This window comes from Hyperoodon ampullatus, assembly GCF_949752795.1.
Source record: "Hyperoodon ampullatus genome assembly, chromosome: 20".
Taxonomy (NCBI): domain Eukaryota; kingdom Metazoa; phylum Chordata; class Mammalia; order Artiodactyla; family Ziphiidae; genus Hyperoodon; species Hyperoodon ampullatus.
Genome location: NC_136933.1, coordinates 23,293,160 through 23,308,729, shown reverse-complemented (window position 1 = coordinate 23,308,729; position 15,570 = coordinate 23,293,160). Strand labels below are relative to the sequence as shown.

The window sequence follows — 15,570 nt, the reverse complement described above, 5'->3', positions numbered from 1 at the left end:
CCTGTGCTGTTTTGCCTCAGGCAGATGAGGACACATCATAAAATTAAGTAGCAGCACAATATGTGCCTCTCGCCTTGTACCAACTGTAATTTCACATCCCAGAATTGCTGCAAAAGCTTCCTCCAGTTTTGGCTAATACAAAGTCAGACCTAAATTGATAGAAAATGCTTAGGTGATGGCCTTTGGTAAGTCACTCACCTAATTTTAAGTTGCAAACTGAAATTTTCCTTCTTCATTTCTTCACACAGTGCTGGTGAGTAACCCAAAGACTACAGGCAAAACAAGCTGTGTTTTTATGTAGATTTTACTTAGGCAGGCAGGTCAGCAGGTTCCCAAAGCCAAAGTCCCATTGAATTAATAAAATTTTATTTGATCTAGATATGAATTGCACAGTTCTAAGCAGTATTGGGAAGTATCTTAGGAGACATGCAGTTACAAACAGGATTACCATGGTTCTGACTCACAGTGGAATTTAGACTTCATTGGTGACTAGTTACTGTGTGCAAAGTGCTGGGCTTGAAACATCTATTTCAGATACTATTTCTGAAAACCTCACATTGTCCCTTTAAAAATCTGGTTGGGAAGTCAGATTCTTAAAGGGCTTTTTGATTTATTATTCGTGAATTAAGTTTGAAACTTCAGGTCTTTCTTGCACTAATAGTCCAAGGTGATTCTGCTCCCATGTTCTGCAGAGAGACTTCCCCTCCCAACCTCAGCACTGCTCCTGGCTCTGTGAGCTGTGCTGCTCTCTGCAGCAGTCCTGTGGTTGGCTGGAATTGGATGAAGTAGGGTTTATGGAAGACCTGGGTGACCAGATAAAAGCCACTTATTTATAACCGTGCAGGTCAAGATCTGCCCGATTTTCACTCCTGTGGGAAGGTGACGTGGCTGGATAGCAGTGTATCTTTTCAAAGTCCCCCCCTTTGTGGTGAAAGGGGGGTGTCTTTTCCCCCTTTGCCTCGTGAGCATGTGAGACGTTTCCCGGGTCGGACAACTCTGCCCAGCGTCCTCTGCCGTGGCCGCCCCAAGGGACAACTAGTGAAGAAGCTTGGTTCTCCCCAGGACTACCAGAGCTCAGGGAGCTCTTCACAGCCTTTAAAACGGATGGATGCTTTCAGTTTATACCACTTCATGGAGGAATTAGTATGTTAAGTACCGTGCACAGTTAAGAGTAGTTGCAAGCTTCAAACAAATCAATCTCCTCTCAGTTCTTGCTTTTCCAGGTTGAAAGACACCGCGCGGCAAACATTTAAAGAATTCAGTACCAGTGAAAATGTGAGCTCCAGGAATGAATGGCTATCAGTGTTATCAAAATTAAAAAAAACTTTCCGAGTCAGAGTTTAAAAATCCAATTCCTAGTTTATTCATCAAACGCTTATCTTAACCTACCCATTGATAAATGCCTTGTGAGAATAGAGAATAAGATTTTTTAAAACCTCACCCGAGAAATATTTTGCTCTTGAAAGGCAACTCCGGGACGCGGTGGACTGGGCTCTCAGCGAGCAGATGGTGGTCTACTACATCGGCGCTCTCCGGGATGCTTTGTGGCCCGGTGGGAATTTGGCGCCTCCGAACACAATCCCAAGTGAAGAACAAAGCCAGGAAACAAAGCGGAGAGCACAGCAGAAGCTGCTTGAAAACATTCCAGGTGAGGCCTGGGCTCTGACCCTGAAAGTCAGATGAAAAGGGAGTGTTGATGGCCCTTCTCCTTTTTCACTTAGGAAACATTATTTACAGTGAAAAAAGTGATCATACTTTTTCCTTTTAAATCATGTCTTGTCCCTTGCTAAAAAATTATGCTGAGAATCCCAATAAGAACAGTACTGGTTATAATTTAACTAGAAAAATGTTTTAGAACAGATAATAAAATTTTATGCTTTAAAAACCTTGTTAAAGTACCCTATTTTGAGAGCTCAGTTTTTAATTGGGGATCCACATATTAAAATTATAGTTTGTATAAATGCCTTATATTGAAAAATTCTGAATTTTCTCCTTAAACATTGGAAAGAGCTGATCACTCCTGTTCCTCGCGTCTCTGTGCCTTTATGTGCTGTGTGTGCCTATGTCGTAGCCCCTCACTGAAGGTCCGTGCAGGGTGCACTGTATCAATAGCAGTGTGGAATATAAACTTAATTTTTCAGATATGCTTCAGAGCCTTGTTGGACAGCAAAATGCCCGTCATGGTATAATAAAAATATTCAACGCACTGCAAGAAAAGAGAGCCAATAAGCATCTGTTATATGTGAGTAACTTAAAGCCTCCCAGAGGATTCAGTTTCTTCAGTTCTACATTTCTGTTCATATATGGGGGTAGATTTTAACTCTTTATATGCTTAATCATTCTTATTGCTTGTAACTCTGAACCCATTCTCTCTGCTTCATTTTTGTTCAATTTGGTTAAAACAAAATACTCCCCTGTGGGTGCGGCATCCCCCTCCTCGCCTGCTGGTTGTTTCTCTCAACTTGTGCTGTAACATTTCTGCCTGAGTGCTTGGCTTTCTTATTTCAGCAAAGCAAACTGTTTCCCAGCAGTCTGATAATACTGTTGATGGTTAACGGACCGTGAAATAAGTCAATCTGATGCTAAATGGAGTTTATAGAATACTAATTCCTTTTGAGAGTAACTTGTTCACTGAGCATCATCTCAGACTTAAAGTTAGACTTTTGTCTTAGATGTAGATAGTTGAGTAAACCCTTAGAGAAAAAGACATTTTTCTTTCTTTCTTTCTTGGTTCAGGTGCTGATGGAACTGCTGCTAATTGAATTGTGTCCTGAGCTGAGAACTCATTTAGATGAACTTAAAGCTTGTCAGGTTTGAGACTACACAAATAAACCACCAGAGAAATGTCTGTAATAATAGACATGAAACATTTCCCTCTTTTCCACAGAGGGCTTGACTGAGAACCATACCGATCTTTTAGTTACCTCCCTCTAGTTTTATGTGAATTAAGCAGAATTGGGGGGAAAACTTGATGCTGTTGTATATTAGGCAACAGAAAAAAACACTTGTTAATTATTTTTATTTTAATATAAATCCTTTAAAGGTCAACATACTACTGATTGAAATATAAGTGTTAATACGTGATAAGAACCTAGGAAATATTTTAAATATTTATGAAGTTTTGTTTTAAAAAAGTTTGTTTTAAATGAAGAATTATGAACGTTGTACAGTTAATTTCCTCACTGAGGATTCTGAACATTCCTATATTCATGTGTATTGAATATTGTTGTGCAATGCTTTGTGTGAAGTTATTGTGAAAATTTTATTGTCTTTATTTTTACCAAAGACTTCCCATAGTTTGAAGCATCTGAAGCAATAAAATATAAAAATGAATCATAGTGCTCTGATGTTTAAGATGCTTACATCTCAAAAAAAGTTGAAACACTTAAGGTAGTTCAGATACTTATCAAGTGCCTTTTCTTTAGAAAACATTGCACATGTAAGTACTTCCGTAAGGAAGTATAAAGTTTGTTGCCTTTCTCCAGACACAGAATGAATGTGAAAAATATGATTTTTAGTGTGAATGAGAAGAGCCAGAATTGGTGCTTGAAGTGCTGTGTTAGGGAGGTGGGCTGGATGGGCCGGAATGAGATGGGAAAACAAAGAGGAGGGAAGTTACTTCAGGCTGTTCAGGACTTGATTGTGTCATCAACTCTTGGGGACTAGTAGGGGCATCAGGCGAAATCCAGGGTACAGATGTTGCTTTGTTTTTAGTAGTGGGACCATGGACAAGTCACTTAATTTTCCTGGGTTTTACCATTTATTATGCAGTGATAATGAAACACTTTCCCCTTTCTAACCCCCAGGAATACTGAAAGTAAACGAATTAAGCAGAAATTCAGTTTGAAATCCATGAAAGAAACACACTATGTATATATATGTTAAAGTGGTATTAATTATATCATTGTTAGATCATACCTGCTGAGTTCCTGATATGCCAAGTTCTTGATATGACACATAAGTGCTGAAAGACAAATGATTAAAAATTAGTAAAGCAAATTTTATCTTTGATATTCTTTTAGCTACAGCTCTTTGATCCTTATTTCAAACCAAGATATTTGATACTTTTGAAAAAACTCAAAGTTGGCTATTTATATGGATAAGAATTATCCTACATAGGGATGTAGAAAAGACATTTAGTAGAAAAGACATTCAGAGAAGAGAAGCAGTGTGAAGCCACCAAGCCCCAGGAACTCATAGCAGTTACTAAAAGCAACCATCTTCTGCATAATTAAACCATGGCTGTTAGGACTCCTCAATCCTTAAGAAGTCGTCTTACTTTTTCATAAGTTATCAACTATAAGGACTCTTACAGAAGTTTTGATTTTTTTTTTGAAAAAAATTAATGACCTTGAAGCTTCACCTCACTTAAAGGGTGACTCCAATCACAGGTCAAGGTGTGCACCATGGTTGGGAGTAGTGGTAGTTTGCAGGGGCTCACCTGTGCCAGGTATGCCAGCTTTATGGTAACTAGAGTAAACTGAAATTTTAAATTCTGTGTTGGGTTCACTTAGGACATTTAAGCACAGCATATTACCAAATATGACATGTCAAATTCCTACCTTTAGGATTTCTCAAACCGTGTTTTAATGGCAGTTAAAGTGGCCTTCACTTTGGGGATGTAGAGCGAGCTATGCAAAGTGCCATTACAGTCCCCATACACTGCCTTATTACATTTCTATTTTAAGATTCTTAAAGGCCTAAGGAACTGGATTGAGTGTGGAGAAGAGAATACCGTTGGGAATTTGGATCTTCAAACCACTGAAGGAATGTTCTGTGGATGGTATTAACAAGAGCAAAAGCAAGTGGGCTTGTATTGTAGAACGATTTATGTTAGGTTTTATGAAATCTTTTAATGGGCTAGAGACATGAAAATGTTACTGGGGAAGAAGAGTCTTCAGCAGAGATTTTAAAAGCAAAGGACTGGGTTTCAGGGATGATTTAAGTTTCTACTCTAACATTTAAAGGAGAAGTATACGGCCTATGTTTGTCTTTAGATACAGGGAAGAAATTTCAACAAAGTGAAGTTCAAATAATATAGACAAACCAGAACATAAAACAAGAGCAAGTAGTTTTGTGCCATATAATACTTCTTTAATGACAGGCACCTATATATTAATTGCATTTTCCCAGTGCTAAGACTAGATCTTGTAAATCACTTTGGAAAGGATGGTTGTGATTTTTAAAATAAAGCCATAACATTTACAAAGAAGGTGTTGTTCAGGTATCTTAAACATTATTTTTAATATCTGTTTTCACAGATGTATATTTCTTTAGAATCTTTTGCATATGGATTCTATTTTTACTGTCAGATTTTGCCTCTGTAGATGTAATTGATAAGGAAAGCCTCTTGCTAATTTAACAGTTTAGTTATAGTTATATTGGTAGATGATTTGAAATTTTATCTTGTTTTGAAATACATTGAGGGTTTTTAAAACGTAGAAAAAGACCTGAAGCACAGAGAAACATCTTGTTTCAATTGATTACCAGGAACATAGCAGTTTTACTCATTAAGATGTTTAGGGGAAGATATGGAAAGGCAAGATTGTAAAGCAATTTCTTAAACCCACTATTTTGAAATTTAGATTTTTAATTTTCTATTTTAGAAGTCTTCGATGACTGAAATAAAATGAAAAGTTATTCAAAATTCACAACACTAAGGATTAAAGAAATTTAAAGAATTAAACTTCAGATTTTTTAAAAATAAGTTTGTAGCATTTATACTTCTGAAGTTATTAAAGCTAAGATTACACTAAGTCTTTCAGGACACTATTTAAGAAAGGAAAAAAATACTGGCTTTATGGAATGGTTTTCAATATTTGACATGGTCTTGGTCAGTTTCTAGCCTAAGAGCTGGATCTTTGAAGACTCTTCCTGCAGTTCAATCCTGTAGCTACGTTTCAAGTTGCAACATTTTACAAATTCAAGAGGGGTGGGATGGGGGGGTGGGATAGGGAGGGTGGGAGGGAGACGCAAGAGGGAGGAGATATGGGGATATATGTATACGTATAGCTGATTGACTTTGTTATACAGCAGAAACTAACACACCACTGTAAAGCAATTATATTCCAATAAAGATGTTAAAAAAAAAAAGAATGAAGGTAACCTGTCATCAGTAAAATACCCAGGATAATGTAACGTGGGAGAGAGAAAACAAACATAGCTATTATAAAAATTATAAAAATACATACATTCTAAGTTGTTAGAATCAATGATCTTACTTGAAATACATTGTAGTCTAAATTCTTTGACGAATAAGTAAAGTGTGAAGTTCATCTGCCAATGAAGGATTCAGACGACAAGCCTTAAAAATCAAAGAAAAAGTTATTTAGACATATTTTGAATTGTTGGATCTTTTGTTTTTAAGAAATAGAGTGGGGCTTCCCTGGTGGCGCAGTGGTTGAGAGTCCGCCTGCCGATGCAGGGGATGCGGGTTCGTGCCCCGGTCCGGGAAGATCCCACATGCCGCGGAGCGGCTGGGCCCGTGGGCCATGGCTGCTGGGCCTGCGCGTCCGGAGCCTGTGCTCTGCAACGGGAGAGGCCACAACAGTGAGAGGCCCACATACCGCAAAATAAATAAATAAATAAATAAAAAATAAATAGAGTGCAATGATTTAAGGGAATTTCGTAGTTAGTGATACATTTCTATTATGATTTCTTAATTAGGGAGATTCAAGTTAACCTATGCAAAGTATTAATAGATCATAACTAAAATAACCATGCTATTATCCTTTGGGAGAGAAAATTCTCAGTGCCAAAAATAATGGATTTACACATTGATAGTATTCTAAGTTATGAATTATCAAAATAAGTAAAATAGAAAGCATTAACATTTGGCCTCAAACCTGTTATGTGAATAGCAGCATGTATAATTTTTTAAACATATGATTTTGTTATGCCTAAATTAGCAATAAGGTGCATAATTTCATAGTATGTCAGGAATTTGAAAGACAGAAGTTACCTCTTCCAGACCTTACTCCATGCAGAAATTGTCCCTTTTAGTACCCATGACAGTTGGTTACCAGATATTTGCTTGGTTGCTTCTAGTGGCAAGAAGTCAGCACCTTGGCTTCTGCACACGGCCCCCCAAGCTGAGGTGTTGGCACAGCCATTTCACACTAGGTTCAAGGCCTCTACATGTGGCACCCTATGAGCTAGTCAAACTAGACTAAGCACAAAAGGAAAAAGAATGGGACTTACACCATTGGTTCTCCTGGTTCTCAGGCCTTCAGACTCAGACTGGAACTAAACCACCAGCTTTTCTGAGTCTCCCGGCTTGCAGATGACAGACGGTCTTAGCAGTCTCCATAATCATGTACAAATTAGTATATATAGGGGATGAGGATAAGATGGCAGACTAGAAGGACCTGAGCTCACCTCCTCTCACAAAAACACCAAACTCACAACTGCTGAACAAGCATTGACAAAAGACTAGAAGCCACCAAAAAAGATACTCTTCTTCGAAAAACAAGCCACAAGATGGTAGGAGGGTTGCATTCATGATACAATCAAATCCCATATCCACTGGGTAGGTGACCCACAAACTGGAAAATAATTATATTGTGAGGTTCTCCCATAGGAGTGAGAGTTCTGAGCCCCCATGTCAGGCTCCAGTGGTCTGGCATCGGGAGGAGGAACCACCAGAGCATTTGGCTTTGAAGGCCAGCGGGACTTGATTGCAGGAGCTCCAGAGGACTGGGGCAAACAGACACCACTCTTGGAGGGTGCACACAAGGTCTCATGTGCACCAGGACCCAGGGGAAAAAGGAGTGACTTAATAGAAGCCTAGGCCAGACTTACCTGCTCGTCTTGGAGGGTCTCCTGGGGGAGGTGGAGGGCAGCTGTGGCTCACTGTGGGGACAAGGACACTGGTGGCACAGGTACTGGGGAGTACTCATCAGCGTGAGGTGTCCTGGAGGCTGCCATTGCAATGCCAAGACCTGGCCCCACCCAACAGCCCAAGGCTCCAGTGCTGGGAAGCCTCAGGCCAAACTACCAACAGGGCAGGAGCACAGCCCCACCCATCAGCAGACAAGTTGCTTAAAGTCTTCCTGAGCCCACAGCTGCCTCAATACACCCCTGCCCATCAAAGGAACAAGACCCAGCTCCACCCACCACTGAGGAGGCATCAGTCCCTCCCACCAGGAAGCCTGCACAAGCCTGTTAGATCAGCGTCACTCACCAGGGGGGCAGACACTACAAGCATGAGGAGCTACAATCCTGTAGCCTGCGGGACAGCAAACACAGAAAGTTAGATAAAATGAGACGGCACAGGAATATGTTCCAGAGGAAGGAACAAGATAAAACCCCAGAAGAACTAAGTAAAGTGGAGATAGGCAATCTACCTGAAAAAGAATTCAGAGTAATGAAGTAAAGATGATCCAAGGTCTCAGAAAAAGAATGGAGGCACAGACCAAGAAGCTAAAAGAAATGTTTAACAAAGAGCTAGAAGATTTAAAGAACAAACAGTTGGACAATACAATAACTGAAATGAAAAATACACTAGAAGGAATAGCAGAATAACTGAGGCAGAAGAACAGGTAAGTGAGCTGGAAGACAGAGTGGTGGAAATCACTGCCCCAGAACAGAATGAAGAAAAAAGAATGAAAAGAAAGCAGGACAGTCTAAGAGACCTCTGGGACAACATTAAGCACACCAACATTTGCATTATAGGGGCCACAGAAGGATAAGAGAGAGAGAAAGGGCCTGAGAAAATATTTGAAGAGATAATAGCTGAAAACTTCCCTAACATGGGAAAGGAAACAGTCACCCAAGTCCAGGAAGTGCAGAGAGTCCCATACAGGATAAACCCAAGGAGGAAAATGCTGAGACACATTAATCAAATTGACAAAAGGTAAAGACAAAATATTAAAAGCAACAAGGGAAAAGCAACAAATAACATACAAGGGAATCCCTATACAGTTATCAGCTGATTTTTTAGCAGAAACTGCAGGCCAGAAGGGAGTGGCACAATATATTTAAAGTGATGAAAGGGAAAAACCTACAACCAAGAATACCCAGCAATGCTCTTGTTCAGATTTGGAGAAATCAAAAGCTTTACAGACAAGCAAAAGCTAAGAGAATTTGGCACCACCAAACCAGCTTTACAGCAAATGCTCCAGGAACTTCTCGAGGTGGAAAAGAAAAGCCCACGACTAGAAGCAAGAAAATTACAAATGGGAAAGCTCACCAGTTAAGGCAAACATACAGTAAACATAGGAAATCATCCACACACAAATATATCGAAACCAGCAATCATGAGGAGAGTACAAATGCAGGATATTGGAAATGCATTTGAAATTAAGAGACCAGCAACTTAAAACAATCTTGTATATATATAGCCTGCTATATCAAAACCTCATGGTAACTGCAAACCAAAAATGTACAATAGATAAACATGCAAAAAAGAAAAAAATCCAAACACAACACTAAAGTAGTCGTCAAATCACAAGAGAAGGGAACAAAAGAGGAAGGGAAGAAAAAAGACCTACAGAAACAAATCCAAAACAATTAACAAAATGGCAATAAGAACATACATATCGGTCATTACCTTAAATGTAAATGGATTAAATACTCCCACCAAAAGACACAGACTGGCTGAACAGATACAAAAACAAGACCCATATATATGCTCTCTACAAGAGACCCACTTCAGACCTAGGGACACATACAGACTGAAAGTGAGGGGATGGAAAAACATATTCCATGCAAATGGAAATCAAAAGAAAGCTGGAGTAGCAATTCTCATCTCAGACAAAATCGATTTTAAATAAAGACTGTTACAAGAGACAAAGAAGGACACTACATAATGATCAAGGGATCAATCCAAGAAGACATAAAAATTATATATGCACCCAACATAGGAGCACTTCAATATGTAAGGCAACTGCTAACAGCCATAAAAGGAGAAACTGACAGTAATACTGGGAGACTTTAACATGCCACTACCTGAATGGGCAGATCATCCAGACAGAAAATCAGTAAGGAAACACAGGCTTTAAATGATGCATTAGACCAGATGAACTTAGTTGATATTTACAGAACAATCCATCTGAAAGCAGCAGAAGCCACGTTCTTTTCAAGTGCACATGGAAAATTATCCAGGATAGATCACATGCTGAGCCATAAAGCGAGCCTCAGTAAATTTAAGAAAATTGAAATCATATCAAGCATCTTTTCTGACCACAATGCTATGAGATTAGAAATCAACTACAAGAATTAAACTGTAAAAAGCACAAACACGTGGAGGCTAAACAATATGCTACTAAACAACCAATGAATCACTGAAGAAATCAAAAAGGAAATCAAAAAATACCTAGAGACAAAAGAAAATGAAAACAATGATTCAACCCTATGGGACTCAGCAATAGCAGGTCTAAGAGGGAAGTTTATAGCAATACAGTCTTAACTCAGGAAACAAGAAAAATCCCCAATAAACAACCTAACCTTACACCTAAAGCAACCAGAGAAAAAGAACAAACAAAACCCAAAGTTAGCAGAAAGAAAGAAATCATAAAGATCAGATCAAAACTAAATGAAGTAGAAATGAACAAGAGAAAAGATCAATGAAACTGAAAGCTGGTTCTTTGAACAGATAAACACTGATAAGCCTTTAGCCAGACTCATCAAGAAAAAAAGGGGAAGGGCTCAAATTAAAAAGGAGAAGTTACAACTGGCACCACAGAAATACACAGGATCATAAGAAACTACTTACTACAAGCAACTTTATGCCAATAAAATGGCAACCTAGAAGAAATGAACAAATTCTTAGGAAGATACAATCTCTCAAAACTAAACCAGGAAGAAATAAAAAATACAAACAGACCAATTACAAGTACTGAAATTGAAACTGATTTAAAAACTCCCAACAAACAAAAATCCAGGACCAGATGTTTTCGCAGGCAAATTCTATCAAACATTTAGAGAGGAGTTAACACCTATCCTTCTGAAACTATTTCAAAAATTTTTAGAGGAAGGAATACTCCAAAACTCATTCTATGAGGCCACCATGACCCTGATAACCAAAACCAGACAAAGATACCACAAGAAAAGAAAATTACAGGCCAATATCACCAATGAACATAGATGCGAAAATCCTCAACAAAATACTAGCAAAGCAAATCCAACAATACATTAAAAGGATCATACATCATCATCAAGTGGGATTTATCCCATGGATGCAAGGATTTTTCAATATCCGCAAATCAGTGTGATACACCATGTTAATAAATTGAATAAAAACCATATGATCATTTTAATAGATGCAGAAAAAAGCTTTTGACAAAATTCAACACCCATTTATGATAAAACCTGTTCAGAAAGTGGGCATAGAGGGAACCTACCTCAACATAATGAAGGCCATATATGACAAACCCACAGCTAACATCTTAGTAGTGAAAAGCTGAAAGCATTCCCTCTAAGATCAAGAACAAGACAAGGATGTCCACTCTTGCCACTTTTATTCAACATAGTTTTGGAAGTCCTAGCCACAGCAATCAGAGAAGAAAAAGAAATAAAAGGAATCCAAATTGGAAAAGAAGTAAAACTGTCACTGTTTGCAGATGACATGACACTATACGTAGAAAATCCTAAAGATGCTACCAGGACACTACTAGAGCTCATCAATGAATTTGGTAAAGTTGCAGGATACAAAAATAATAGAGAAATCTCTTGCATTCCTACACACTAACAATGAAAGATCAGAAAGAGAAATTAAGGAAACACTCCCATTTACCATTGCATCAAAAAGAATAAAATACCCAGAAATAACCTAGCTAAGGAGGCAAAAGACCTATACTCCGAAAACTGTAAGACACTGATGAAAGAAATCGGATGACACCAACAGATGGAAAGATATACCATGTTTTTGGATTGAAAGAATCAATATTGTCAAAATGATTATACTGCCCAAGCCAATCTACAGATTCAATGCAATCCCTATCAAATTACCAATGGCATTTTTCACAGAACTAGAACAAAAAATTTTTAAATTTGTATGGAAACCCAAAAGACTCCAAAAAGCCAAAGCAATCTTGAGAAAGAAAAACGGAGCTGGAGGAATCAGGCTCCCTGACTTCAGACTATAGTATAAAGCTGCAGTATGGTGCTGGCACAAAGACAGACTTGCAGATCAGTGGAACAGGATAGAAAGCCCAGAAGTAAACCCACACACCTATGGTCAATTAATTTACAACAAAGAAGGTAAGAATATACAATAGAGAAAAGACAGTCTCTTCAATAAGTGGTGCTGGGGAAACTGGACAGCTACGTGTAAAAGAATGAAATTATAACATTCTCTAACATCATACACAAAAATAAACTCAAAATGGATTAAAGACCTAAATGTAAGACTAGATACTATAAAAGTCATAGAGGAAAACATAGGCAGAACACTCTGACATAAATCACAATATCTTTTTGGTTCCACCTCCTAGAGTAATGAAAATACAAACAAAAATAAACAAATGGAACCCTAATTAAACTTAAAAGCTTTCGCACAGCAAAGGAAACCATAAACAAAATGAAAAGACAACCCACAGAAAGAATATTTAATCCCTTGTTGGTTGCATCATTTGTAATCTCCAAAATATATTGGGTTGGCCAAAAAGTTCATTTTGGTTTTTCCATAAGACGTTATGGGAAAACCCAAATGAACTTTTTGGCCAACCCAGTACAAAATAATTGCGCTCATGCAGCTCAGTATGTTGAAAAAAAAAAAACAACCAATCAAAAAATGGGCAGAAGATCTAAGACAGACAGACGGCCAAAAAGCACATGAAAAGATGCTCAATGTCGCTGATTAGAGAAAAGCAAGTCAAAATTACAGTGAGGTATCACCTAACATCCGTTAGAACAGCCATCATTAAAAAGTCTACAAGAGGAGGTTGGGGGAAGATGGCGGAAGAGTAAGACGTGGAGATCACCTTCCTCCCCACAAATACATCAGAAATACATCTGCACGTGTAACAGCTCCTACAAAACACCTACTGAATGCTGGCAGAAGACCTCAGACCTCCCAAAAGTCAAGAAACTCCCCATGTACCTGGGTAGGGCAAAAGAAAAAAGAATAAACAGAGACAAAAGAATAGGGACGGTACCTGCACCAGTGGGAGGGAGCCGTGAAGGAGGAAAGGTTTCCACACACTAGGAAGCCCTTTCATGGGCGGAGACTGCGGGTGGTGGAGGGGGGAGCTTCGGAACCGTGGAGAGCACAGCAACGGGTGCGGAGGACAAAGCGGAGAGATTCCCGCATGGAGGATCGGTGCCGACCGGCACTCACCAGCCTGAGGCTTCTCTGCTCACCCGCCGGGGCGGGCGGGGCTGGGAGCTGAGGCTCGGGCTTTGGTTGGAGCGCAGGGAGAGGACTGGCAGCGTGAACACAGCCTGAAGGGGTTAGTGCACCAAGGCTAGCCGGGAGGGAGTCCGGGAAAAAGTCTGGACCTGCCAAAGAGGCAGGAGACTTTCTTCCCTCTTTGTTTCCTGGTGCGTGAGGAGAGGGGATTCAGAGCGCTGCTTAAAGGAGCTCCAGAGACGGGCGCGAGGCGCGGCTGAAAGCGCGGACCCCAGAGATGGGCCTGGGACGCTGGGGCTGCTGCTGCCGCCACCACCAAGAAGCCTGTGTGCGAGCACAGGTCACTGTCCACACCTCCCCTCCTGGGAGCCTGTGCGGCCCGCCACTGCCAGGGTCCCGGGATCCAGGGACAACTTCCCTGGGAGAATGCACGGTGCGCCTCAGGCTGGTGCAACATCACGCCGGCCTCTGCCGCTGCAGGCTTGACCTGAATCCGTACCCCTCCCTCCCCCCGGCCTGAGTGAGCCAGAGTTCCCGAAAAGGCTGCTCCTTTAACCCCGTCCTGTCTGACCGAAGAACAGACGCCCTCAGGCGACCTACAAGCAGAGATGGGGCCAAATCCAAAGCTGAACCCCGGGAGCTGTGCAAACAAAGAAGAGAAAGGGAAATTTCTCCCAGCAGCCTCAGGAGCAGCGGATCGAATCTCCACAATCAACTTGATGTACCCTGCATCTGTGGAATACCTGAATAGACAACAAATCATCCCAAATTGAGGAGGTGGACTTTGAGAGGGAGACATTATTTTTTCCCCTTTTCCCCTTTTTGTGAGTGTGTATGTGTATGCTTCTGTGTGAGATTCTGTCTGTATAGCTTTGCTTTCACCATTTGTCCTAAGGTTCTGTCCGTCCGTTTTTTGTTTTTTTTTTTACTTAAAAAATTTTTTTTCTTAATAACTACTTTTTGTCTTTTATTTTAATAACTTTATTTTATCTTACCTTATTTTATTTTATCCTCTTTCTTTCTTTCTTTCTTTCTTTCTACTTTTTCTCCCTTTTATTCTGAGCTGTGTGGATGAAAGGCTCTTGGTGCTGCAGCCAGGAGTCACTGCTGTCCCTCTGAGGTGGGAGAGCCAACTTCAGAACACTGGTCCACGAGAGACATCCCAGCTCAACGTAATATGAAATGGCGAGAATCTCCCAGAGATCTCCATCTCAACACCAAGACCCAGCTTCACTCAACGACCAGCAAGTTACAGTGCTGGACACCCTATGACAAACAACTAGCAAGACAGGAACACAGCCCCATCCATTAGGAGAGAGGCTGACTAAAATCATAATAAGGCCACAGACACACCAAAACACACCACCAGACATGGACCTGTCCACCAGAAAGACAAGATCCAGCCTCATCCACCAGAACAGAGGCACTAGTCCCCTCCACCAGGAAGCCTACACAACCCACTGAACCAACATTAACCACTGGGGACAGACGCCAAAAACAACGGGAACTACGAACCTGCAGCCTGCAAAAAGGAGACCCCAAACACAGTAAGATAAGCAAAATGAGAAGACAGAAAAACACAGAACAGATGAAGGAGCAAGATAAAAACCCACCAGACCTAGCAAATGAAGAGGAAATAGGCAGTCTACCTGAAAAAGAATTCAGAATAATGATAGTAAAGATGATCCAAAATCTTGGAAATAGAATAGACAAAATGCAAGAAACATTTAACAAGGACCTAGAAGAACTAAAGAGGAAACAAGCAATGATGAACAACACAATAAATGAAATTAAAAATACTCTAGAAGGGATCAATAGCAGAATAACTGAGGCAGAAGAACGGATAAGTGACCTGGAAGATAAAATAGTGGAAATAACTACTGCAGAGCAGAAGAAAGAAAAAAGAATGAAAAGAACTGAGGACAGTCTCAGAGACCTCTGGGACAACATTAAACGCACCAACATTCGAATTATAGGGGTCCCAGAAGAAGAAGAGAAAAAGAAAGGGACTGAGAAAATATTTGAAGAGATTATAGTTGAAAACTTCCCTAATATGGGAAAGGAAATAGTTAATCAAGTCCAGGAAGCACAGAGAGTCCCATACAGGAAAAATTCAAGGAGAAACACATCAAGACACATACTAATCAAACTGTCAAAAATTAAATACAAAGAAAACATATTACAAGCAGCAAGGGAAAAACAACAAATAACACACAAGGGAATCCCCATAAGGTTAACAGCCGATCTTTCAGCAGAAACTCTGCAAGCCAGAAGGGACT

The 15,570-nt window shown here is 40.0% G+C and overlaps 2 protein-coding genes across 4 annotated transcripts in view; one reads left to right on the top strand and one right to left on the bottom strand.

Annotated features, from left to right (window-relative positions):
- The window catches only part of SNX25 (sorting nexin 25), a gene marked incomplete at its 3' end in the record, with an annotated part of 86,370 nt that extends 83,553 nt beyond the window's left edge, over positions 1-2,817 (top strand). The window contains 3 exon segments of the mRNA XM_079726850.1: positions 1,467-1,648; positions 2,142-2,242; positions 2,737-2,817. Of these exon segments, the coding sequence (XP_079582976.1) occupies positions 1,467-1,648; positions 2,142-2,242; positions 2,737-2,817 (364 nt within the window).
- A 3,421-nt stretch (positions 2,818-6,238) lies between these two features.
- LRP2BP (LRP2 binding protein) overlaps positions 6,239-15,570 on the bottom strand; it is a gene marked incomplete at both ends in the record, with an annotated part of 36,950 nt that continues 27,618 nt past the window's right edge. For all 3 annotated transcript variants that reach the window (XM_079726746.1, XM_079726744.1, XM_079726745.1), the window contains one exon: positions 6,239-6,304. In XM_079726746.1, the coding sequence (XP_079582872.1) occupies positions 6,239-6,304 (66 nt within the window). The remainder of the gene's footprint in view (positions 6,305-15,570) is intronic.